General features: G+C 35.7%; 3 protein-coding genes and 1 long non-coding RNA gene across 5 annotated transcripts; 2 read left to right on the top strand and 2 right to left on the bottom strand.

The window, feature by feature from the left end:
* The first annotated feature begins 1,803 nt into the window (after positions 1-1,803).
* LOC9322247 (vicilin-like seed storage protein At2g18540) lies at positions 1,804-4,676 on the top strand. The gene is given in 6 exon segments (XM_021030666.1): positions 1,804-2,126; positions 2,448-2,691; positions 2,788-3,117; positions 3,215-3,773; positions 3,903-4,253; positions 4,296-4,676. Coding segments are annotated over 6 exon segments (2,133 nt in total). The 5' UTR covers positions 1,804-1,818; the 3' UTR covers positions 4,637-4,676.
* Positions 4,677-5,509: 833 nt separating this feature from the next.
* On the top strand, positions 5,510-7,338 carry LOC9322246 (pentatricopeptide repeat-containing protein At2g18520, mitochondrial). The gene is made up of 2 exons (XM_021030430.1): positions 5,510-6,882; positions 7,200-7,338. The coding sequence occupies exons 1-2, from the start codon at positions 5,647-5,649 to the stop codon at positions 7,206-7,208; spliced, it is 1,245 nt and encodes a 414-aa protein (XP_020886089.1). The 5' UTR covers positions 5,510-5,646; the 3' UTR covers positions 7,209-7,338.
* Positions 7,339-21,098: 13,760 nt separating this feature from the next.
* LOC110229652 lies at positions 21,099-24,056 on the bottom strand. Of its 2 annotated transcripts, none has more exons than XR_002333020.1 (4): positions 23,716-24,056; positions 23,175-23,283; positions 22,832-22,894; positions 21,099-21,417 (listed from the first exon to the last, which is right to left on the bottom strand). It is a non-coding gene; the product is annotated as an uncharacterized LOC110229652 (long non-coding RNA). The 2 variants fall into 2 exon arrangements; XR_002333019.1 differs by having other exon boundaries at positions 23,764-24,047.
* A 1,455-nt stretch (positions 24,057-25,511) lies between these two features.
* On the bottom strand, positions 25,512-25,865 carry LOC9322245 (B3 domain-containing protein At1g10455). The gene has a single exon (XM_002884094.2). It carries the CDS (start codon positions 25,863-25,865, stop codon positions 25,512-25,514), a length of 354 nt encoding a protein of 117 aa, XP_002884140.1.
* Positions 25,866-27,772: the final 1,907 nt, after the last annotated feature.

The raw sequence follows: 27,772 nt of genomic DNA, 5'->3' as shown, positions 1-27,772 counted from the left end.
GAAGATCTGGCACCGCCCTGCCTCGAAGTTTTCTGGAGTAAGCTCGGCGCGGTTAATCGCCACGCTGAAAGATTGCAGGAATTCCTTAGGGTCGCCTTTTCCGTTGTACCTTTCCAATTTGATTTTCTTGGATCCGCGGATGGAAACGCTTGTGATTCTTTGGGTGAAAGCGGTTTGCTGAGTTTCCTCGAGTACGCGGTCGAGTTCCGGAGCCGAGCTAGTGGCACGGTGAATTTTCGAGCTCATTTCCAAGACAGCGCGTCTTAGTTCGGCGATCTCCGTATCTCGCGGATTGGTGCTGCCCATGGTTTGGACGGGCTGAGCTGCCTGGGGACATCCAGGGAGCTTTAGGGTGTAGACCGCGTTTGCACTTCGACTTGTTTGCAGACGGTTGATCTCGTCCATGGAGAACGCTTGAGCTGCGGCCAGAGATGCGAACCGAGCATCTGTTCGTGCGTCCTGTCGACCTAGATGGTCGAGGATGTTATGGAGCAGTCGGTTTGGCTCGGCGGGAGTTAGTACCGCAGCGTACCATTCTGCACGGGTTTCCTCGAGGTTCGTTGGACGTCGTCTGCTGGGAGAGGTCGGTTCGCCTTCCTCCTGGTGTGCCGGGGGCGTTTCGTTCCTTACTGCTTCTGCTGGCCCCTCGGGCGTCTAAGGTAACGATGCGGGAATAGCTACCGAGGTATGGGTAGCCTTCCTTGTCGGAAGTACTCTTGGCGGGATCGGCGTCACTGTCTCTCCTCCCGTGGAGGATGCGTTGTCGTCTCGGACGCCCGTGCTGGTTCCCTGGTTTCCATCGGTTGCCATCGTGTTATCGCGGGCTCGTTTTGTTGACTGGAGAAATCTCTGAGCTATCCCCCTACCTGGTGCGCCAACTGTTGATGCACGAATCACACAAGTACGAAATAGGGTTTCTCTAGGGAAGTAAAAAGAATCTCCCAAAACAATTCGAGCCGAGAGTACAAATGGCGTTAGGCGAGCCGAAATGAATGACTTCGGATTAAAGATTTCAGGTCGTTGATGAGGCCGAACTGTAGGTCGTATTCCGAGCTGAATGAAGCTTGAGGTCGCTTTCCTTTTCTAGACTGAGATCGCTCTTCGTATCCTAGCCGAGTTCTTCGTGTCCTAGCCGAGTTCTTCGTGTCCTAGCCGAGTTCTTCGTGTCCTAGCCGAGCTCTTCGTGTCCTTGCCGTGTCAGCGTGATTTTCGATGGATGTGACAGGACTGGTTGTCCTTCTTTTATAACCCTACCGGGTAGGGCATACCCTGACGGTTTTTACCGGTTCTGTCCTTGAATATGACGACGTGGCAGGCCTATGAGGCGGTGATATTGCCTGGGCTTTATCATTTCTGGGCCTGGGTCTCTCCGAAACCCCTCTTTTTTGGAGCGGGCTTCCTTTCTTAAATTGGGCCTTGTATCCCAAAAGCCCAATTCTTTCATCAACACAGTCGTAATCGAAACCGCTTGCGATTATGAAACGAACATGATTTATATACCACTTCATCGACGATTCGATAAATGTTTAAGTTGATAATTTAAACAAAAATAATGGCTTTTTGTCCCTTCAACGATTTTAAGATTTGTTTTAACAAAGTTTGTTACCAATCAAATGCAACTATCTTTTTTAGGCGAACTTATAATATTTGTCCAACGATTGTCATTAGATTAGTATCATGAAGTAATTCACCACGTGTCAAGGTAATGTTACACGTGTTCACTTATCATGACACGTTTCCATTCACGGACCCACCTCTCATCGTTCCCTTTATGTTAATAAAAGAGCTTAGAAGTTTCTCTCATTTGAGTATCAGCGTATGCAACAAACGATGAGATTTAAGATACTACCATTGTTCATTTTCCTCTCTCTTGTTACCTTGTTCATCTGCACAGATTCGTTTTCGGACCAAAATGGCGTTGTTCCGAGCTCTGATTCGTCGTTTTCATCGCCACTTCTGGTCAAGAAGGACCAACGCACGCCAATCGTCGCGACGGAGTATGGAGAAATATCAGCCGTCCAGATCGGTGATGGGTATCATCTTCAGTTCATAACATTGGAGCCAAACGCACTCTTGCTTCCTCTTCTTCTCCATTCCGACATGGTTTTCTTTGTTCACACTGGTACGTCAAAACACTCATCTACTTTTGTGTTTTCTAAAACTATTTATCGGGACCAAAAATCTTAAACCGTAACTAAACCGAAATTATTTGACACTGATAGGTAAATTTATTTTGTTGAACAAGGTAAATTTAAGTCTATCAAAGCATAATATTAGAACATTATAATTTGATTTTCTTCGTCTAAAACCTTATATCACGCTTAATATTAATTTTTTTTTTTCATTGGAGCCTTCGATTCTTTTAAGTTTTAAGTGCATGGTTAGGGTTTATTAAAAAAATTAGTGTTGTGATTGACTGATTGCATCATGGGATTGTGTATAGGGAGTGGGATTCTGAATTGGATCGACGAGGAGAGCGAGAGGACGTTGGAATTAAGACGAGGAGATGTTTACAGGCTACGTTCCGGTACAGTCTTCTATGTACATAGCAACGAAGATTCAGACAAACTTAGGGTTTACGTAATCTTCGATGTGGGGAAGTGTTTAAACGATCCGTGTCTTGGAGCCTACTCGAGTGTTAGAGACCTTTTATTGGGCTTCGACGATAGAACTCTCCGGTCAGCTTTTGCGGTACGTTCTGTTTCTTTAAGATTTATATATGTACATGATTCTATTTCTAGTTGTTGTTTCACTGATTGCATTGTGTGTGGTTTAACGATATGGAAGGTTCCTGAGGATATTTTGAGGAAGATAAGAGAAGCAACAAAACCTCCGTTGATTGTAAATGCTCTGCCGAGAAACAGAACACAAGGCTCGGGGGAGGATAAGTGGCAATCACAGCTCGTTAGGCTTTTTGTCAGAGCTGAAGACGTCACTGATCATTTGGCGATGAAACCAATCGTTGATACTAATAAAAAGAAATCAAGAACGTTCAATGTTTTTGAGGAAGACCCGGACTTTGAGAACATCAATGGTCGGAGCATAGTGGTAGACGAGAAGGATTTGGATGCTTTAAAGGGTTCAAGATTTGGGGTTTTTATGGTTAATCTGACTAAGGTTAAGCCACTTAAAACTAACACCATATATATCGTTGGTTCTTGATTCCTTGTCTAGTCTTGATGTGACTTTAAAAATGGTGAATCCACTTTTGTAGGGATCGATGATGGGACCGCATTGGAACCCTAGTGCTTGTGAGATATCGATTGTGTTACAAGGGGAAGGCATGATTCGGGTGGTTAACCAACAGTCGTTGTCTTCTTGCAAGAACAATAGCAAGAGCGAGAGCTTTATGGTTGAGGAAGGAGATGTTTTTGTTGTGCCGAAGTTTCATCCTATGGCTCAGATGTCTTTCGAAAACAGTTCTTTTGTATTTATGGGGTATAGCACTTCCTCAAAGACGAACCACCCTCAGTTTTTAGTAGGTCAGAGCTCGGTTCTGAAAGTATTGGACCCGGAAGTACTTGCTGTGTCTTTCAACTTAAGTAACGAGACAATTAAGGAATTGTTGAAAGCTCAAAAAGAAAGTGTGATATTTGAGTGTGCGTCATGTGCGGAGGGAGAGTTTGCAAAGCGTATGAGGGAGATTGCAGAGAGGAAGAGACGTGAGGAGGAAGAAATTGAGCGAAAACGGGAATAAGAGGAGGAAGCAAGGAAAACAGAATATAAAAGGAAGAGGGAGGAAAAGGAAGCTAAGAGACGAGAGGAAGATAAGAGTAGACGTGAGGAGGAAGAAATTGATCGAAGACGGAAAAAAGCGGAGGAAGCAAGGAAAAGAGAAGAAGAACAGAAGAGGGAGGAAGAGTAAGCTAAGAGACGAGAGGAAGAGAAGAGGAGACGCGAAGAGGAAGAAACTGAGCGGAGAAGGAAAGAAGAAGAGGAAGCAAGAAAGAGAGAAGAAGAAAGGAAGAGGGAGGAGGAAGAAGCTAAGAGACAAGAGGAGGAGCGAAAGAGACGTGAGGAGGAAGCAGAACAGACACGAAAGAGAGAAGAAGAAAGGGAGAGAGAGGAAGAGAAAGCTAAGAAGCAAGAAGAAGAGAGGAGAAGACGTGAGGAAGAAGAGAAGGAGGCGAGGAAGAGAGAAGAAGAAAGGGAAAAAGAAGAGGAAATAGCGAAGAAACGAGAGGAAGAAAGGCGGAGGAAAGAAAGAGAGGAGGTTGAGAGGAAGAGACGTGAGGACCAAGAGAGGAGGAGACGTGAAGAAGAAGCAAGGAAGAGAGAAGAGGAGAGAAAGAGAGAAGAAGAGATGGCAAAGAGACGAGAGGAAGAGAGGCAGAGGAAAGAAAGAGAGGAAGTGGAAAGGAAGAAACACGAGGAAGAAGCAAGGAAGAGAGAAGAAGAGATGGCGAAGAGACGAGAGGAAGAGAGGCAGAGGAAAGAGAGAGAAGAGGTGGAGAGGAAGAAACGTGAAGAGGAAGCTATGAGGAGAGAAGAGGAGAGAAAGAGAGAAGAAGAAGCAGCTAAAAGAGCAGAGGAGGAACGAAGGAAACGAGAAGAAGAAGAAGAAGAGAAGCGGAGATGGCCACCGCAGCCACAACCACCCTCCACTACCGGGGGAAATATGGTTGACGAGTCTTAAAAGCACAGAAACTTTCGTTTTTTTTAATTTTCTTGAGTGTTCGTTTTCGTTTTTTAGTTTTTGTAAATTTAAGCATCTATTTATTACTATATAAAGTTTGATGTTTTGGATGAGGCAGTTGAGCTCTATTGGAGATGTATTGTGTGGTATAAAATCGGTTTTAAAACGAGAGATACTAAAATTATAAATAAAAATAAGTGTGTGAGTTACCAATTGGAATTTAAATATTTTTATGAAATTCTTGCATAGACACTTAAAAGACATTTTTGCACAAATGGATGAACATATAGGCAGAGGATTAGTAGTTGTAGAAAACAATGTTTTGGTCCTTCATGTGATCCTCACATTCAATGTTCACTACATATTATAATTTGATGCTGCAATAGATTATGTAGGTCTTCTTTTACTTGCCGGTTATATAGGCATAGGCTTTCATATATGAATTGTTATTCTTTTATTAATCACCGGTTATCCAAACACTTAGCAATTTAGTATGACTGGATGAAAAAATTGTTAATTTTAAGACTTCTTGACATAGATATTTACAAGAAATATATTCATATGAATCATTATTGAAGTCTGAAACTCTGAATTTTGTAACAAATTGTACTATAGTTTTTCTTTTTAACGTATGTATTTAAATATTTATTATTTATTACAAATTATGAGAAATGTTACATAAACGATTCTATCACTGACAATTTCTGTCGACACTTATTTTACTTTCTTCGTATAATCACGGCTAGCTGCTTCAATTGTACATCGATGGAGATCTCTGTACATTTGTCTCCATTAATCTGTAAATTTGTTAATAAATCGTAGTATTTGAGACTCAAAATATTCGACCAATGGGCTAAGGGGTTTTCACCAAATTATACTTTAGTTAGGATTTAAATTTCTTAGAACTTTTTAACCGATTTTTTATTTTTAAAATTTATGTAGTCCCGCTATCAAAAACCATTTCTTTGTCTTAAACCCTAAAAAACCATTTCAATTTACCGACGTTTGCAATGACGCCGTCTCATTTCTGTCTCCGCTTCCTCCGCCGCTTCTCCACCGCCGCTGCAACCAATGTTTCTTCCGGCGCAATCACTATCTCCAAAGCTAAATCCAAACTCCGCAAAGTCCACGATCCAGACAAAGCCTTAGCGATTTACAAATCCGTCTCCAACAATTCCTCATCTCCACTCTCCTCTCGCTACGCTATGGAGCTCACAGTCCAACGCCTCGCTAAATCTCAACGCTTCTCTGACATAGAAGCTCTAATTGAGTCTCACAAAAACAACCCAAAGATCAAAACAGAGACTTTTCTCTCTACACTTATCAGATCTTATGGACGAGCTTCAATGTTTGATCATGCTATGAAGATGTTCGAGGAGATGGATCAGATCGGGACACCAAGAACCGTTGTTTCCTTCAATGCCTTACTCGCTGCTTGTCTTCATTCTGATTTGTTTGAAAGAGTCCCCCAACTGTTCGACGAAATTCCTCAGAGGTATAATAATATTACTCCTGATAAAGTCTCTTATGGTATGTTGATTAAGTCATATTGTGACTCTGGTTCGCCTGAAAAAGCTATGGAGATTATGAGAGATATGGAGGTTAAGGGTGTGGAAGTTACCATCATTGCTTTCACTACCATTTTAGGATCTTTGTATAAGAATGGTTTAGTCGATGTAGCGGAAAGCTTGTGGACCGAGATGGTGAATAAAGGTTGTGAATTGGATAACACGGTTTATAATGTTAGACTTATGAATGCTGCGAAGGAAAGTCCCGAAAGAGTTGAGGAACTGATGGAAGAAATGAGTAGTGTAGGATTGAAACCTGATACGGTTAGCTATAACTATCTTATGACTGCGTACTGCGTGAAAGGAATGATGGGTGAAGCCAAGAAAGTGTATGAAGGGCTTGAGCAACCAAACGCAGCGACGTTCAGGACATTGATATTTCGTCTGTGTATAAATGGGTTGTATGATCAAGGTTTAACGGTGTTCAAGAAGAGTGCTATAGTGCACAAGATTCCGGATTTCAAAACTTGTAAGCATTTGACTGAAGGATTGGTGAAGAATAACAGAATGGAAGACGCAAGAGGAGTGGCTAGGACTGTGAAGAAGAAATTCCCTCCGCGTTTAGTAACCGAGTGGAAGAAACTAGAGGAGAAGCTGGGTTTGTATTCAAAGGCTAATGCAGCTGCTGTTTCATCTTCTTCTCAAACTAGAGAAGTGTTAGATCAAGAAAGAGAGGATGCTGCATACAGCCCCGGCTCAGATGGGTAGGGCAGAGGTGCGACGGCCCGGGGCTTTTTTTTTTTATAAAAAAAATTACATATAAAAAAGGCCCAAATATTTTTTAAAAATATTATTAATATGAGAATTATATTTTAAGAGGTCTAATTATTTATAAGGAAATGTATAAAAAGGCCCAAAATTTTTAAAATAACAATTTTTACTATAAAAACTCCGCAAAAATTTTAAAAATTAAATAAATTTTCTCTTTGTATATAATAATAGGCCAAAAAAATTTTTTTTGCCCTAAGGCTCTCAAATATATTGAGCCGGGGCTGGCTGCATAAAGCTCAAGAACTTGCTAAGAAGATCTTATTTTTGTCTGTGCTTGCTTTCAGCTATTATATGACTTGTGGAAACTGTGATCTAACGTGAAGGTTATAATGCTATGAGTTTCTCTTACATTTGATTTACTCATAAAAAATTGCAGTAAAAGCTACAAGTTTAGTGACAAGAACAATAAACAAGTCAAAAACAGAGAGAGATGATTGTTACTGCACAAAGGACAAAGAAAGCAACGAACATGGAAACACAGTACAAACGTTGATTACTTAAAGGGTTTTTAGTAATAAAACCCCTCAACTAAAGATGAATCGTAAAAAAACCCCTCAACTATATATTTAGTGCAAAAACTCCTCAACTTTAAATATGTTCATGAAAATTTCCCTTCGTCTCCATTATCGTAAAAATTAGACGGGTTACAGTTAAATTGAAACTGAAAAACGACATATATACACTTAAACAACATGAATTGTAAACAAAAACAACAAAATCTTCTTCTATCTGATTATAAATCCTCAAACCTAATCTCTAAAGTTCTCAAAGTGAAAAATCTAAATTGATGAACCATAATTTATCATAGTAAGATTCTCTGAAGTTTGTGTGGTGTAGAAGTCAATTAGGAGAAATTCTGAAAAATGTTACGTTTTAATTTGAACTGTAGTCCGTCCAATTTTTACGACACTGTAGACAGAGGGGAATTTGCATGAACATATTCAAAGTTGAGGGGTTTTTCCACTAAATATATAATGGAGGGGTTTTCTTACTATTTATCTTTAGTTGAGGGGTTTTATTACTAAAAACCCTTACTTAAAAAATTCTCGAAGGATCTATCAAGGAAAGATATAAGAATTCCATTTGATGTTTGTAATGTGTAATTACATATAACAAAGAAAATTAAATGTTTATGGAGACGCGGATTGTATGAAGATTCCTCAATTGTTGATTCTTAGCCTTTGGTCTGCTTCTTTAGTCACATGAGATCCCAATACCTTCTCTCTATTATATAATATTACATTGCATAATAAAACACGTTATAATATGTAAACAAAATATAGCACCACAAAAAACCGCTATCGGAAGCCATCGACCTATTATCATGGGCGCAGATATAGCGCATTCTACTCTACTATATCTTGAGTGCGTCCATGTCTCGCTTGCTTCGACGGTGGCTAGGGTTCGTAACGGAGAGTAAAAGGGGGAAGAAGAAGATGATTCATCTCGTTTTGAATCTGGGTTAAGGATTTCGTAGAAGAAGAACCCTAGTTCTGAATTTGGCGAATTGGTGAAGAAAGAGCAAGGTATTTCGATGAGTATCAGAGTGAAAAAAAAGTTTGAGAAATGAAACAATGGAGAGGGAGAGTAAACGAGAGTGGGAGGGACCGAGGGAGAATAAAAATTGGTAGCCGCTTCTTTTATTCACTAAGTATATTTAAGGGCAAATAAATTATTTTATCCGTCTCAACATTGCATAACGTTTCAAAACGTATCAGAGCTATGTTTTTTATAATTCTAAAAGCATTTTTAAAATTAAGATATGACCAACTAAACATAGCGTTTGTAAAATACAAACGCTATCTTAAACTGAAGGATATGCCAATCATAGCAAAAAGACATTGAACGCTATACTATTTTGCTATCAATACTTTATTTTCTTGTAGTGACGTGGGTCCGATCAGTTTGTTGGTAAAGGAGAAGAGGCTTTGATATATTATCCTTTGGAGAAGAGTTTGTTTAATCTTGTGCAAGGTGAGATTGGGCATAGGGTTTACTACGCCGATGAAAAGCCTTCTCCTTTGAAACCGGCGTTAGCTCTTGAGACGGTGGTGGAGGAAAAGACGGAGGAGACGACGACAGGAGCTCGAGACGAATCGTCTCAGTCACCACCAGAGACTAATGACAGTTCTTCTGAAGTGACAGAACCTGTGGAACCACCACAACCGCCACTGGAGGAGAGTTCTCCAGTCGAAGGTCCCAATACAAACGAGGAAGCCTCACCACCGTTACAAGAAAATGCTACGGTTGGTGGAGAAGAACCACCGGACTGTATCTCTCTTGCTACTGATAGTTTATATTGGTATGCTTAAATCAGCATGAATAAAAAAAGTTTGAGTCTTTCTATATTTTCCAAGATAGTTTATACGTTAAAACTAATATGTGGTTCCTTCACTTTATTTTTGTTGACTCAAATATATAGTAAGTTGTTACAATGTCTGGTTGTCTTTGACGTGGCTTACTTGAGAGCCGTTTCAATAGCAAAGACTATAAAACTGATGAGTTTGACTGAGGTGTTGCTTGATACCAAGTCGTTAAATCAGCTTACAAATTTTCTTGAAGCTGTATGATGTAGGTGGAAAGAAAGAAGAGATTTTACATATATGGAACTTTTACAAAAATAACATTAAAAATGTAGAAATGAGAGATATGAAGTTGTGATCATGTCTTTGCATAGGAATATCATGGGGATGATTAGGGATGTTAATATGGGCTAACCCAGCCCATTTAGACCCAGCCCATTTAAAACCCATCCCATTTAGATCCACCCCATTTAACCCCATTTAAGTTTACACCCCATTTAACCTCCCCATTTAAACCCATTTAGATTTCCTTTACCCATTTAAACCCATTTAGATTTCCTTTACCCATTTAAACCCATTTAAACCCATATAACATTGTTTTGTTCTAAACAATATAAAATAATCAATAATGATTTTAATTGGTTATTTAAAATTTACAAATTATTTCATTAAATATAATTGATAAATAATGATATAACTGTTTTTATTATTTTGTTGAAGAATAATATAGTTTTTTTTAAAAATGAAATTTTGCGGTTTTGGCGGGAAAACGTCATTTTATAGTATGATATTTTTGGTGATAAAACGCAATTTTACGATTTTGGCGGGAAAATGCGGGTTTACGGTTTTGGCGTAAACCCGCATTTTCCCGCCAAAATCGCAACCCCGCGTTTTCCCGCCAAAACCGTAAACCCGCATTTTCCTGCAAAACCGTAAACTCGTGTTTTTCCGCCATAATCGCATAACCATGTTATAGGAAACGTGATTTTACGTTTTCTTTTAAATATTTAAAACAAAAATTGAATTTAAGTAGAATATTAATGTTAAATATATTTAATATTTTGCTCTTTTATTTTAGTTATTAAAATATTAACATTATTAATAAAAATAACTAATATTAAATAAAATAACTAATATTAAATAAAATATAAATGGGTTTAAATGGGTACCCATTTATTTGTGGGAAACCCCATTTAATAAATGGATTTAATTGGGGTAACCCATTTAACCCCATTTAACATTTTTCCCTAAATGGGTTTAAATGGGCTAATTTTTTTTGTACATACTCATTTATTAAATGGGGGTTCCATGCCCAAATTAACATCACTAGGGATGATGAAACTCCATTGATTTGATTCCAATCTTGATAGCAATTCAATTTCGTAGCTATATTTATTTATAGGGGAAAAAAAAGCTATATTTATTTATTTAGTTATAACTTATGAGTCTCTAAAATTACGATAACAAGGGATATTAAAAGATAATGACGTTATAACTTATGAGTCTCTAAAATGACTAAATTACCATTATTTTAATGAAAGATATCACAAATATATAAGGAAAACACGAGAATGTGCACACATCAAAATTACAAATTTAATTTTTGTAAAAACTTGTAAAACCTTTAAAATACCTTGTAAAATTTTCCTGCGAAATTATTTTTTTGCGGGAAAAGTGATTCCGCAATTTTTTTTGGCTGGAAAAATTTACAAGGTATTTAAAGGTTTTATAGGGTATTTATAAAGTTTTACAATGTATTTTAAAAGGTTTTACAACGTATTGATAAGGTATTTATAAGATATTATAAGATTTTACAAGCTATTTTATAAGGTTTTACAAGTTATAAAGTTTTACAAGTTTTTTATAAGGTTTTACAAGTTATAAATACCTTATAAAACCTTATAAGTATCTTGTAAAACCTTTTAAAATACATTGTAAAACCTTACAAAACACTTGTAAATACTCTGTAAAACTTTTAAAATACCTTGTAAATTTTTTCCGCCAAAAATTTTCCCGCCAAAAAAATTTCGCTCAAAAAATTGCGGAATCACTTTTCCGGAAAAAAAAATTTTTGGCAGGAAAATTGCGGGATCACGTTTCCCGCCAAAAATTTGCGGGATCACTTTTTCCGCCAAAAAATATTTTGTATTTTATGGACCTAATTTTGTTTCAAATAAGGGTAAATGGTCATTAAAAATTAAAAGAGGGCAAACTTAAAAATAAACTCTCAAAAAGGTTTTTTGAAAAGGGGTATTGAAAAAGACGCATTTTTAACAATTTCTCAAAAAAAATATTAAATATCATACATAATATAAATCTTTGAGAAAATATATGAAATATTATTACTGTTAGGCCTGGGCATTCGGGTACCCGTTCGGGTTCGGTTCTTTTTTTTCGGGTATCGGGTCTATTCGGGTAGGGGGTCAAGACCCATTCGGGTATTCTAAAAATTCTGTTCGGGTTCGGTTCGGGTTTGGATATTTTAATAAAAAGCAAAATACCCGAAAATAACCAAAAATACCCGGAATATTTTCGGGTTCGGGTCGGGTTCGGGTTTTTAACTCATATATACCCAAATCTAACCGAAATACCCGATTTCTCGAAAATACATTGGTTACTCTTTACCCAAATATAACCAAAAATATCTAAAATACCTAATATATTCGGATTTATGATTATAATTTTAAGTATTTCGGGTATTATAAATATAAAAATAACTAATATTTTTAGGTGTATATTTGTATTCGGGTACATTCGGGTACATTCGGGTATTGGATTCGGTTCGGGTTCGGTTCGGGTTTTTTTCGGGTAGGAGGTTAGGACCCATTAGGGTATTTTTAAAAATCGGGTTCGGGTTCTGTTCGGATATTGTTCGGGTTTTTCGGTTCGGGTATTCGGTTCTGGATATTTTGTCCAGGCCTGCCTTTCCCTGTTTTTATTAAAATTTAATTGTGATTCAAGTTTAATGTACATAAAATAATATAATCAGTTTGAAATTTGACTAGGCCATTAAAGATGAGTGTTTTGCCAGAGATGTACCTTTAGGAAAAATTAATTTCTCTTCCGACTCCGAGAAATCGGTCAAACGGGAGGCTACCCTCTCCATTTAAGTCACTTAGGTGTTTTTCTCCAACAAGATATTTTAGAGACTTTTTATGTCACAATTGTTACCGGATTATTATAAATTTATAATATCAAAAGTCAAAATTCAATTACTTTAGGCTTATGACTTATCTTTACGTACCAATAGGCATGTCAATCGGGCTAGCCCGGCCCGGACCGAAGCCCGCAAAACCCGTACATATTTGAGCCCGGCCCGTAAAAATCCTGAGCCTATATTTCAAAGCACGGTCCGGCCCAAACAGGGCTATAGGGCTTTTCCGGGCTTTTTTGGGCTTTTCTTCCGACAACAAAAACAAACTTATAATTTCTAATATCTCTTAAAAAATAATCTATATATGAAACAAGTCAATCAAAATTTAAATAACCACTAACGCTAATTTAGTTTTTTTTTTAAAAATTAAAATCAAATAAATAATCAAAATAAATTGTTTAAACTTATACTAGATAAAACTAGATTTTAACCCGCGGTACACCGCGGGATGATTTAATTTTAGAGTTAGTATAAAAATATTTTGTAAATTGTATCTCCTTATAACATATTTATTTATATTATAGTTTACAATTGTTATTAAGTAACGGTATACCACGAGTCCACGAGATAATTATTAATAAACTGAGAATTTAACCCGTATTAAAGCGGTATATAAATATTGATTCAAATTCGTCCGCCATATAAATCATTTCCGAAATATAACCCGTTCCGTAATTTCTTAACCCGTCCTGTGATTTGTATTAAAAAAAGGATTAAATCCGTATTGAAGCGGCGGATTAATGATATTTTAATCTTTTTATTATTGTTGATTCAAAAACCCGTCCCGCCAAACCCATCCCGCCAAAAAACTCATTTATTTTATTAATGTTCTTATTTATGATATGATTCTGAATCATTGTCTAAATATTTTAATCGATGTAGAACGTTGAACACACATTTTCGTCAATTGGATAATATATGTCCGTTTTTAAAATTTCAAATCACAGTATATGCAGAAAAAAAATTGATTTTTTTTTTTTACTTTATGTATTATATGATGATTCAAAACAATTAAAAACAAATCAAACAAAGATGATAGGAGAATCATAATTATAAATCTTAATCAAATCTTCTAAAAATCTAAATTATTAAATATGGAATATTCGGTGTATGAGTTGGGTTAAATATAACCCGACCCAACAAATTTTTTGTGAATGAATTTTTAAAATAGGTCGGATATCGGATATACCCGAAAGCTTTTTTACCCACCCGTCACAAAAAGTGCTGCGATTATACTAGTATAGATATAAAATCAAAATAATTCAAATTAGGTAGTAGAGCTAATATTTGCTTTTTCGATTTATAGTAATACACAACAAAAAAACTAAGTTTAGGGTTTTCAACTCTAAAAAAAGTTTTTTACAACAAATCTTACAATTAAACAAAAATATTAACAAAAAAAGGTCAAAATATTTTTTAAAGGGCTTTTCGGGCTAGCCCGAGCCCGGCCGGGCTAAGCCCAAAAAAAACCCTTTAGCCCGAACGGGCTTAGCCCGAAAGGCCCGATAATTTCTGGACATATATTTTGAAGCCCGAACCCGCCGTTTTTCAGGGCTGGACCAGGCTAGCCCGCGGGCTTTGGCCCTAATTGACATGTCTACGTACCAACATTATGATTTAAAAAAATAAAAACTATGGATGTAATCAACTATTGTTAAGGTATAATATTTAAATTAATAAATTTTGATAATATTCTTCTCACTACTTAATTTAACGTTACATCGTTTGTGTTAGATTAATTAGAAAAGTTTAAATTTTAAAAGGTAATTGTCATATAAGATCATTTCCATTGGATTTTTTAAACTAGAGACATTTAGAAACTCTTATTTAAAGTAATTCAATATTATTAGAAAATTATTTATAAATAAATATAACTAATTAATTAAGATAATTAAACTAATATTATATTGATGTGAGATACCCAATGGAGATGGTATTTATTATTTACTAATGGAGATAATATTTAGTAAGAAGGTTCTTAATTTCAATTATACTAATATTTTATTGGTAAGATTATCGAATACACATCCAATTATATCTTCTAAACATTATTTGAAATCTCAGGTTAAAATTTTAGGCAATGTTTTGCTCAAAAGTTGACGTATAAAAACTGGAAAATATCCTTAATGAGAAAATAATAGTTTCTATTTGGATTTCGATCTTTTAGGATGAAGGGGTAAAGACGATAAAGATTTTAAATATGTAGTTTTTGTTGTATTAGATGTATCAAACTTGGAGATAAAGTCTAAACGATGCGTCGAATCTTCTTATGTAGAAAATTTCTAATAAAAGTTTAGAAGGTAGTTATGACGGTTTTACCTAAGTTGTAATCTAAAAATATTGAATCTTGACCGCACAGGTTTAGATTGTTAAGCTGCCGTCTTCCGTGTAATATTTTGATATTGTGTAACTCCATCTAGCTATATCACACAGTATGTTGTAAAATAGTTAAATTATTAATGGATTAGTATACTTTCTGAAAATGCAGTGTTTTTAAAGTGGTAATATTCTTAATGAAACCATATTAACATAGGAATATGATGATTACAGACAAACAGAAAATAAATATATTATGAATATAAGGTTATACTAGGGGTGGTCCCCGCGCCCGGCGCGGGGTTGTAGGGGTTTTAATACCATTATTAGTAATGAACAATTAATAGTGTTTAATCTTAATATATATAATAGAAACATAAATGAGAAAAATGATATATTTAAACAATAGATATATTATTAAAATAATAATAGTTGCATAAAATATACAATAAAAAACTCGATTTTGGTTGATGTTGTGTGTCATGATTTTTTCTCCACACTGCCTTAGTTTGGTTCAAAGGTGATGTGTTTAAGCATGTTTTTAATATGTGGGTTAGTCACTTAAAAAATAGACCACTCGTTAAAAACAGGTTTCTTGGGGATAAATTCAATCCGATGAATGTTGTCTATGCACTTTTGCAACAGAATCTCAAAATCACCTCATGTTCCTCTGTGAGCTCTTCCGAGGTGTGAAATTTGGTTTTCTCTAGGCTTTATTCTCGACAAAAGTTGTTTTGCTCTTGGGCTGAGATGCTGTCTTGGACCTGACGCTCTTCCTCTCCTGAGACACTTAAATAATTGTCCATTCGTCAAAGACAGGTTTCTTGGGAATAAATTCAATCTGATGAGTGTTGTCTTTGCATTTTTGCAACGGAGTCTCGGGATCACCTCCTGCTCCTCTGTAAGCTCTTTCCAGGTGTGGAAGTTAGCTTTCTCTAGGCTTTGTCCTCGATAAAGGTTGTTTTTCTCTTGGGTTGAGCTACTTTCTTAGACCTGACGTTCTTCCTCTCTAGAGTAACTTAAATAATTGCACACTCGTCAAAGACTGACTTCTCGGGGGTTTGCACTTTTGCAACAGAGTCTCTGGATTACGTTCTGCTCCTCTGTGAGCTCTTCCCATGTGTGGAATTTGGTTTTATCTATGCTTTATATATCTATGAAAAATATTAGTTTAAAGAATATAAACTGTCTCGTATAAAGTTCTCCTAAATGGTTCACCGAGGGGCTTTATTAGACCGTCCAGAGGAATCTGCTAAGGTGATCCTATTTCCCCATTCATGTTTATTCTATGTACGGAAGCCCTGGTTGTAAAACTTAAAGATGTAGAATGGAATGGCCGCATTCAAGGTTTGCAAATTTCCCGAGCAAGTCCTTCCACCTCCCACCTGTTGTTCGCAGACGACAGTTTATTCTTCTGTAAGGCAGACGCGTCTCAAGGTCAAGAAATCATTAATATTCTCCTCATTTATGGCGAGGCTTCGGGACAACAGTTAAATACTGCTAAATCTTCGGTAATATTGGGCAGGATGTGGACAATGTAACCTAAAATACCGTTAAGACAACATTAGGAATCCATAAAGACGGGGGCATGGGAACGAACTTGGGTCTCCCTGAAAAAATACATGGCTCTAAGGTTCAGGTCTTTTCTTTTGTGAGAGATAGACTACAAAAGAGGCTTAATACTTGGTCAACAAAATTCTTGTCTAGAGGTGGTAAAGAAGTTCTTATAAAGTATTTTGCACATGCACTTCCGACATATGTTATGTCATGTTTTTACTCCCGAAGGCTATTCGCTCTAAACTAAGTAGTGCCATTGCTAATTTCTGATGGAAAACCAATAAAAATAGTAATGGTATCCATTGGATAGCATGGGATAAACTCTGCACCCCATATTCCGATGGAGGTCTTGGATTTAGAACACTTGAAGAATTTAATCTAGCTTTATTAGCTAAGCAATTGTGGCGCCTTATCAGATTCCCAAGCTCCCTCTTAAGTAAGGTTCTAAGGGGTCGTTATTTTTGCTTTAGTGACCACTTAGATATACGAACTTCTAATTAGCCTTCATACGGCTGGAGAAGCATTATGGCTGCCAAACTCCTCCTGGTCTCTGGACTTCGGAGAACCATCAGTTCCAGTATGCTTACCAAAGTTTGGGAAGATCCCTAGATTCCCACAATTCTGGCTAGACCCGCGAAGAGTATTCTTGCCATAAAAGATCTTCATCTCTATGGCAACGACCTAATCGACCAACCCACAAAGATGTGGAAAGTTGATCGCCTTCAAGCGTTGATCGATCCCGATGATATTCCACTCATTTTAGGGATTCGCACAAGTCGTACCTATTTGAGTGATTGTTTTAGCTAGGTCCATACCAAGTCCGGTAATTATACTGTTAAGTCAGGATACTGGGCCGCGCGAGATTTATCTCGTCCTACTTGTGACCCCCCTTTCCAGGGACCAGGTGTTTCGGCACTTCAGGCACAAGTATGGAAGCTTAAAACTACGCAGAAGCTTATGTATTTTGCGTGGCAATGTATCTTGGGATGTCTAGCCACGTGCCAAAGACTCTCTTACCGACATATTGGCACAGATAAAGGATGTCCTTGTTGCGGAGGGCCAGAAGAATCTATTAATCATCTTCTCTTTGTCTGCCCGCCCTCGCGACAGATTTGGGCTTTGTCACCTATCCCCTCTTCAGGGCACATTTTTCCTAGAAACTCCCTCTTCTATAATTTTGATTTTCTTCTCTGGCGTGGGAAAGAATTCGGAATAGAAGAGGAAGTTCTTGAACTTTTTCCATGGATATTATGGTATATATGGAAAAGTCAGAATAAATTTCTTTTTGAAAACTATAAAGAACCTCCCCATGAAACTTTAGCCTTGGCAATTCAAGAGGCGAAAGTTTGGAAACAAGCAAACGTGAAAGAAAGATCTTCTGAAGATTCTCCTCTCCTCCCGGTACCAGCTCAACCCTCGCCTCTTTTGACCTCGGAATGCCAGTTTGATGCTTCTTGGCATATGGATGACACTCTGAGCGGGTCAGGATTGGTTCTAGTTGGTCAAGACAAAATCTGTCATCTAGGGCTAAGAAATGCCCATAGAAGTTTGTCACCGCTCCACGCAGAATTTGACTCCTTGCTTTGGGTAATGGAGTGCATGAGCTCGATTGGCGATTCCAATTGTACTTTTGCTTCCGATTGTTCAGACTTGATTTCTATCCTTGATGCTCAAGATGATTGGCCAACCTTCGCAGCGGGATTAACCACTTTCCGGTCCCTTAGTTGTTTATTACCTTCGTTTAGTATTAGATTTATTCCTCGAAAGTTCAATACTCGGGCTGATATTCAGCTAAAAAAGTTCGGGCTTGAAATAGTCTTTTCTCCCATGTAAGCACATCGGAACCTGGTTAGCTCTCCCTAGCGGAGAATCTCTTTCCGATATCTTAATATAAATGGTGTTTGAGGAAAAAAAAAACAATAGATATATTATTAAAATAATGATAGTTGCATAAAAATACAATAAAAAACCGGATTTTGGTTGATGTTGTGTGTCATGATTTTTTCTCCACACTGCCTTAGTTTGGTTCAAAGGTGATGTGCTTAAGCATGTTTTTAATATGTGGGTTAGTCACTTAAAAAATAGACCACTCGTTAAAAACTGGTTTCGTGGGGATAAATTCAATCTGATGAATGTTGTCTATGCACCTTTGCAATGGAGTCTCGAAATCACCCCATGGAATATATGTATGTATAATACTAATGGCAAATTTTGTAAATAGTCTAATAAAATTTCGAGAATAACAAATGGTCGTTCATCATTGATACAAATAGAGGATGTCGAGTTCTGGAAGCTAATAGGGAAACCAGTTACTCTCAATGCATTCGAATGGTAATGGAGGATTACGGAATCGAGAATAGAGGCTGTGATGTTGTGTTGAGTTACAAGATTTCGAAGATGTTGTCTCAGAATTTACCGGATGATACACCACCCGTTTTTATTACTAATTCAAGACAGTTTCACTCTTTTTTGGGGCAATTGAAGAGCGATACAATTCGACTTTGTGATGAAGTGAAGAAGAAAGTTACAATTGAAGCTAATCAACCCAACAACAATGGCATCGTTGACAGTACCTTGCAGAGAAAACGAACAAGAATCGCAAACGAGTTGGTTAAGGAAGTTACAGATTTGATTCATGAAGCTATTGGCGATGACGACGATGATGATGAAGAAACGAGATTTGATTACTGTGACGACTCTGACGGAACAGATTCTGATGATGAGAATTATAGCTTGTATGGGATTCCACCAGTTGTAGAAGAAAAACAAATATTGTCGTTGAAGAAAAAGAGTTCAGGTATATATACTGAAGAACAAAAAGATGATGATTATTACGCAAAGTTTCAATTGCCTTCTGTGGATTTGGCTGTTGGACAGTGTTACGAATCAAAAGAACACTTGGAAACACGACTGAAGATACTAACCGTAGTACAGAGATTCGATTTCTACGTAGACAAATCGACACCTTTTCTATTGATTGTCAAGTGCTGGATAAAAGGGTGTACGTGGAGGGTACGAGCTACGACACAAAGAGACTACCTAAAGTTTCATATTCGTGTTTTTATTTCTGAACACTCATGTTCAGTAACAGAGCGTTCTGCACGTGCCCGTCAAGCAACTCATGATATTCTTGGAGTATTATACAATGATTTTGTTGGTGGAATTGGCCCCAAAGTATTGCCAATGCATGTTGCTGAATCATTGAACAAACGTTTTCAGATCAAGGTACAATACAAATTTTAATAATTTTTGGCATTTTAAAACATTACTTGGCGTTTTTAAATTTTAACAAACGTTTTTCTTAATAGATGGATTATTGGAAGGCTTATAGGACGCTGAGGTATGCGCGAGAATTGGTAAGAGGAAGTCCAGAGAGTGGTTATGAGCAACTACCTACTTACTTGTACATGTTAAGAAGGGCTAATCCGGGGACATTGACGAGACTTGAAGTTGATGAAGAAAAAAGATTTAAGTACATGTTTCTAGCCTTTGGTGCAAGCATGCTTGGATTTCCATTCATGAGGAAAGTGGTGGTTGTTGATGGTACTTTTCTACAGGGAAAATACAAAGGGACACTTCTTACAGCAACAGCTCAAGATGGTAATTTTCAGATTTTTCCGATTGCTTTTGCTGTGGTTGATACAGAAAATGATGAATTTTTCAAGCAACTGAGCTGTGTCATACCAGATGATGAGGGCCTAGCCATTATTTCAGATAGGCACAAATCAATTGCGAAAGCAATCAATGTGGTTTATCCGAAGGCGAGTAGAGGAATTTGTACATACCATCTATACAAAATTTATTGGTCCGTTTTAAAGGTAAAGAAACATTTGGATTGGTTAAGAAGGCTGCGAATGCATTCAGACAGGTAGATTTTCAAACCATATTCCATCAGATAGAAGTGGCAAATCATGAACTACATGCATATCTAGATAGGGCTGATGTGCGACTATCAGTTTACTACTCATTCTACAAAATTGTCCACTCGTCAAAGACTGTCTTATATATATATATATATATATTATTTTGATATATTAGAGATATGAATCAAATTTCAAGAATATACGTAGGATTGTTTTGATATTTTTTGCCAATATCTATTTATCAAAAGAGGAAAATTTAATTTTTAACTCATAATTATCACAAACGATTGGTTGGGAAAAAAAAAACGGAAAACAAAGCGAAAAAAAAAGAAAAAAAAAAAAGAAGACACACGTGACACGACCATTCTCCGTCTCCTTCTACGAAATCCCACGTTTTTCATTACGATCAATGGAGATTAATACACTTTCATCGAGTCTATATTCATTATTCGTGCATGATCCAATCAGATAATCCAAGGTAATTTTAAAGAACACCCTCTTTTATTAGCTTGAACTGTATGATGCAGGATAGCATCAATAATTCAATATGATGGTTTGAAGATTTGGCATGGACAAGATATTAATTAAGAGTCGTCTTTCCATCATGTCAGATTCGATCAAAAGGTGATGTTCTATCACTAAATTGTCGATTCTCTCTGGTTATATGCTATATTTTAGGTTTTCAAGTCCGGTATGTATATTAAAAAGTTTACATGCGATGAAGAACATGATGATGAGGTACGATGAACATCTTCTAAAGTGGTACGTAAATTACAATCGATCCATTTTTTTTTAGGTTTTCTTATTTTTTCGTGTTTACGAATATTATTAATTTTAAAAAATGTTACAATCGATCCATTTTTTTTAGGTTTTCTTATTTTTTCGTGAAAACGATGGAGGATATTTATATTAATAGTTGCACGCTTTAGGGCTTGGAATATCTCCGACGGTGAATACAACAACAAAAAAGTAAAAATTTCCAAGGGACCTTCGCGAATAAAACGAACACAAGCTTTGTCTACATAAACATCGACTCTTGATCCCTAGAAACACGTCAATGACTTCTCAACCCCAATGGAAAACAGATTAAAACATAGAGGTAACAATATTAGTCCAAATATGAATATTATAGTAGATACATACCGCAAACGATATGAATCCAAAATATACCGCTTAATCCATAGATGTATTAGTCAGACTTCCCGCATACATTGTCAAGACACAAGCTCCATCGAGGAAACCTCGATACCTACAAACAAACATGGAAGAGTTTAGATCATCAGAATGTAATAAACATACGCATACAATCATACGAAGCATAAAAAAAAAAAAAAATTATGAGAACAGGGGTTAGTTTGATCTGCAACTGAACACCATGCATGCTATTTATACTAAACGAAGAGACCCTTTTTATTTTATTTTTTTACGTTTATTATTTTGAGATGATAATGACGAAAGGAATATTAACATATTTTCCGTTAGAATATATACACACGATAATCCGTACTAACAAAACTACTATTTTCACAAAATCATGTATATTAAATTAATAGAATTTTTCCTGATTATACGATCAACTAAATGGAAATAAACTTAACAATCCAAGATCGACAATGATATTCGATATTATCATAATATTGATCATAGTATGAAAATATCAAAATTGACACATTCTTAAGATTTACCATATCTAACACAATCGAAATAGAAACGTGATATTTATCTTATTGTTTTCCATCATTATTATTGGCTAGTTGGAAATTTTTAAAAAGTCAATAATACTAATGTTTCACGAACGTCTTGGTTAATCGCCAATCGGTAAACCAATTTACGACAAAACCAAAAGGGGAGTCGAATATGACGATCGTACTCAGCCTCGTTCAAGCCGTTCACCATCGATTTCTAATTGATGTCATGCAATATTTTACAACAAAGAGAAAGGTGATATTCGTAAACCTAAATCACAATCTATATGCAACCTATATGTATCTATCCTCTTTTTTTTTTTCTTTCTTTTTGCTCTGGGTTAGGGTTTAATTCCAAGAACGACAATTATATTAGAGGAATCACCTCCACATGATAAAGTTCACAATGAACCAACATCAATCCGAACATGGTGGGTTCTCTACCAACGAACATAATATATTGTCTTGTATATTTTTTGTTTTCTTGTTATCTTGTTTTGATGTTAGATTCAAACGAGGAAGAACACGAGGACTAAACCCTAAAACTTTCTTCAATTCCGGTACGTTTGATTTCTTTTTTTTTTAAATTAAACAATTATTAGATATTTATTTTTTATGTTTCCTTAACGATACAAGGTTAGCATAGTAATTTTATATGATTATTGTTTGCCATTACGATTTTTACGTAAATTACCGCAATAATTAACTTTTAATTACGAAAATAAAATTAAATATCAACAAGAGCCGAGAGTCCGACACATCAGCAAAAACACTTCTCAAATATTGTTATTTATAGATAGAAAATATGTTTAATTCATATATTTCACATGAAAAATGTTAAGTTTTGTGAAATTTTTTCTAAACAAATACAAAAGTAGTCCTAAACAAAACACGGTAGAGAGACTATCCTAATGATTGCTATAACTGAAACTATCTAATAATGATTACACGGTTAAGAGACTAGAAGGCAAAACTTACAGCATTGACAATGTAGCTCAATCCTTTCTAGACTTTGCCTCCACTTTTTTTGTTTTGTGCTCTCTGCATATTACCAACATAATAAATTGAGAAGAAACAAAAAGAAATGCAAGACTTGTTCTAAGAAAATAGGATATTCAACCACATAATAATAGTATAGAAATACAAGAGAAAGAGGGGAAGAAAACTACTAGCATGAAAACTATTCACCAAAACATTAACCTTTGCAGATATTTAGTTCTCCTAGTTTGATAGTTCCAAGAGAATGGTTAGGAACTCATCTTTATATTTCTTCCTGCATATAGATTTCATATCAACAGATTAGTTCATTCAAAACTCTTACTTCTTTCATCTGCTTCGTTTTGAACCTCTGCTAGTTTTGTCATTCCATCCTCTGCTTCTATTTGATCATTAGCTAGTCACTGTATCATCCATGAACTTCATTTATAGACCTGTAACACACTATTATTAGCTAGCCTTACTGTATCATCAATGAACTTCACTTAAAGACACACCCTGATTCTCCACTCCTGATCAATTTGCCCATGATAATGTTCTTTATGAATCAAAAATCTGACCTATGTAAACTTAACACTAGAATCATATCGGTAGCGTCTTTCTTCTTACATTTCTGCAAATCTCTTTACCAAATTGATACACAACTATTATTCCTGATCGAAAATTTGACGAAAAACGTCTTCAATACTCGAAAATAGGTAGAGAGATCAGAGATTACAGAGATCTAATCGAACATCTAGCCAAATTTGAGTTTTTTTTCTCGAAAATCATAACCATAAGGTTTCTACGAATCAATAATATGCTAACTAAGCCTAAAATCATTGTAAAGCAAACCGCCATTTCACAAGAAAATCTACCGTACTAACCATCTCGACCGATTGTAGAAGATAGTGTCAGAGACTGAGAAAGCAAACCTCAGGATCGAATCGATTTGGAATTTTCAAATTTTGGATCTGAATCTCAACAGAGATGATCGATATGGAGAAGCAAATTTCCGAGAGGCTCGTATGAGTTCTGGGAATTTGAGTTTCAGAAAACGAAATCGTCAGAAATCGGCGTCGGATCAAAACTTTATCCTAGCTAAAAAATATGCGCTTATTAATATCTAATTTTAAAAATTAAAATCGGTTATCAAAGCGACGCAAAGTTCCTTCCAATTTAGAATTTTGGAGTCGGTTTAGCAAATGACTTAAAATTAGTGACGTCTCTTGACGTATTTGTTGTAGTGAATGTGATAGAGGGAGGGAAGGAGGGAGAGGGAGGGAAGGAGGGAGAGGGAGGGAGGGAGGGAGGGACATCACACTTCTTCCTATACTTCACTATGAGAAACATAATTATTAACAACAAACCAACAATTACACCACAACCAATTATTATCACAATTATGTTTACGCCATGATGTGTTGATCACATTATCGTATGTGTGATACGATTCGCAAAATTGAAGTATTCTCAAGGTTTTTATTTATACGTCATCTATGATTATATTAGTTTGATTGATTAGGTATCTTGAGGGGTGCTACTACACGTACATGTATCCAAATTTTATTTTTGCTGTCAAAGACAAAGGATATTAAAAAATATTAATGTTTTCGTTTTTTTTTTTTTCTTTGAACACTAAGTTTTTGTTTATTTTACACTATGAAATTATCAAATTTTTGTTTTTTCAATTCTTTTCTCATTAGAGTTTGCCTTGACGTAACATCTTTTCCGCGCATGGCGCGGATATCACCTAGTTCAACTTTAACTTGCTTGGTTTTCAATACAGTTTTTTTCGTGTAACTTTCACTTAAAAAATATTTAAAAAAAGAATAAGAGAATATAGTTTTTTTTTTTTTTGAGAATAAGAATATAGTTCACGCGGTCTATTTCTATAGAAAACCACAAGTTTCATACTTTCATATATTTTAGTTACTTTATATAGTGCTGACGTTATATAGATTGTTATAGTCTTATATATATATTATAAGATGTTTTATCATTTTTTGACAAAAAAAGAAGAAGATGTTTTATGTATAGGGTGGTACTTAGTTATGGTTGAACAAAAAGTGACAAAAATGAGCAAAACATAAGCAAAACATAAGAATGTATATAAAATAACAAATAATTGGCAATATGTGTTGAAATCAATAAACTTTAAGTTTCATGTTGACTCAAAATTTGTGATTACTTAAATAATTCTCGAAAGATCTATCAAGGAAAGATATAAGAATTCTATTTGATGTTTGTAATGTGTAATTACATACTATAACAAAGGAAATTAAATGTTTATGGAGATGCGGGTTGTATGAAGATTCCTCAATTGTTGATTCTTAGCCTTTGGTCTGCTTTTTTAGTCACACCGACTTTCGATCAAGTTAAACAGTTAAAGGGTTCAGTTACTAGGGAATGCCAATTCTGTGTCAACTAAATACAAGTGTGTTTCTCACGAGCAAATACTTTTAATCAAATCTAAACAACAAACACAAAGTTTAGATAAAATTATAAATAAAACAAAGGATTGAGATAAACAATAACTAGAGAAACATAACCACTTCTACTACTATTAATATTCATAAAGCTCACAAAACATAAAAACTGAAGAATTTATCCCCAAAAAAAACAAAAAAACAAACAACTATAGAAAAAGAAGAACAAGATCAACAAACCTAGCTATAGAGTATCAACGAAGTAGTTTGAAATCCAATTTTCGATTCCATTTATCCCAGCTAAGCCCAATCACATCATCCTTGTTGAGACCTTTTGCATTTTTGATGACGGTCCAACCGTTTCCCAAGTAGTAGCTATCGTTTCCTCCTCTTTTTATCGTTACCGAGTAAGGATGCTCACGGTTTACATCCTCCACGCTCACGTCCATGCCTATGATAAGATCATCCCCCATTTCCGCTTCCAGCTCGATTTTCGGTATGATAACCCGAGCCATATTGCTGACATCGAAATCCGTCAATGTCTTCCTTACGTTCCATGGATCAGGTTGACCTAAACCCAATTCTAGTTTGAGATATTGCTGAGCCATTCAACTTTTTTAATTTTTTTTTGAGAAACTCCAATAAGTGAAACATTCAATTATTATTATATGGGAGAAAGACAATGGGTCCCCCCAGGAAGTTGCATATAGTACCATACCAACCCAGATTTCGGGTCTCGTTGCAGGTCCACACGATTCGAAGTTAAACTGCAGTTTCCCCCTAAATTGAAAGTTCGAGACCTCAGTCTCCATAAATTCAAATTCCGTGGTTTATCATTGGTTTACTATGCCAAACCCGATGCCAAACCAAAACCCAGAATAATAAACCGATTTGTAACCAAACCAAACGGAATGTTATTGTTTAATAATATGATCTAAACCTTCTAATGGACTCGGAATGTTTCAACAATAACTAAAAAAAAAAATTAAAAAGAAATACACCTCCTTTCGTCTTCTTCCTTTTTCCCTTTCCAATGCCAGATTTTTTCTAAAAAAATAAAGAACAATAAACAAATGAATGAATTTGTAAAATCTTCTCCATGTGAATTGATGTTAATCAAACCCAGATTTCGAATTGATGTTAAATGTGAATTTTGCAAATTCAAATCAAACCCAAAATCAATTTTTTTCTTAATTAACATCAATTCACATGAGAAACAACTTTCAGATTTGGAATTGATGTTAAACTGAAATCAAATTTCACAAACAGTCTCAGTCTCAATTAAAATCAGTTCACATTTACCAATGAAAGCTCAAGTAGTTGGATCAATCAGTGCCGCTGATCACTCTCCCTAACAACACCGCAACAAATCCCAACCATTAGATCTCAAACACCATCACCAAAAAAACTTTCCTCCAATTACAGATCAAATCAAACGAACTCTTCGATTTGAGGCTTCAACAAGAGAGATATTCGAATCCATCAATTTGGGGATTTTTTGATTTTAGGGTTCTAAGGTTCAATTTGGGGATTATCGGGTTTAATGGGTCTAATAATCGGGTTGGTTTCTGGATAAATCCGGTTTAATCTCTATGTTAAGCGGTTAATAGTGTTTCCGGCACAGTAAACCAATGATAAACCACGAAATTTGAATTTATGGAAACTGAGGTCTCGAACTTTCAATTTAGGGAGAAACTGGAGTTTAACTTTCGTTTTGTGTGGACTGGAGACGAGACCCGAAATCTGTGTTGTTATAGTACTATATGAAACTTCGTGGGGGGACACATGTCGTTCTCCCTTATTATATATATTTTAAAGTGTAGAGGTTTCTCACACGGTCACCTAACAAATTTCAACCGCGTGAAACTTTCACGTACGTATTTTAATTACTCTCTATAGTGCTGAGTTTGCATAAAGTATGAGGCTAAGAATAAGAATATAATTCACGTGGTCCACTTCACTAGAAAATTACAAATAAACAAAGCTAATTATAAAGGTTAAAGTTAAACAGTCGTTAATATGCATGGCAATCATTTTTATAAAGATATATAGATACATGTTGAACATGATTATTAGAATGTAGAGGGATATGTAATCAAGAGAAAGATGAATCAAAATTTTAAATAGTTATTTTAGGTTTGAGTTTTATAATCATTGTTATTTTGATGTTCAGAGCAAAAACGATGATTAGTTAAAATTGAAGTATGTTTCAAAGTTTGTTGGAGATAACTTTGGAGAATTAGACGTGTATCTTGCGGATCATCGAATTCCGTCTATGTAGTGAAATCGTGAAACCTACAAGAAAATTCTCTAGACCTTGATGTTATTTTAAACATATTTTCATTATTACGTTATTTATTTATGTGTTAGAGTTTAAACTTGGATTGGGAAAATGTGTAGGACCAAAATTTTTTTGGGTAAATTTAAGAACCCAAATTATTTTTTAGTAAGAAAAAAGTAATTTGTAAGACTTTAATATATTTTTAGTATGAAAAAAGCCTACATCCCACGCCAG

This window comes from Arabidopsis lyrata, assembly GCF_000004255.2.
Source record: "Arabidopsis lyrata subsp. lyrata unplaced genomic scaffold ARALYscaffold_3, whole genome shotgun sequence".
NCBI classification, from domain to species: Eukaryota; Viridiplantae; Streptophyta; class Magnoliopsida; order Brassicales; family Brassicaceae; genus Arabidopsis; species Arabidopsis lyrata.
Note: the sequence above shows the minus strand (reverse complement) of the source record. Positions and strands in the feature narration are given on the sequence as shown.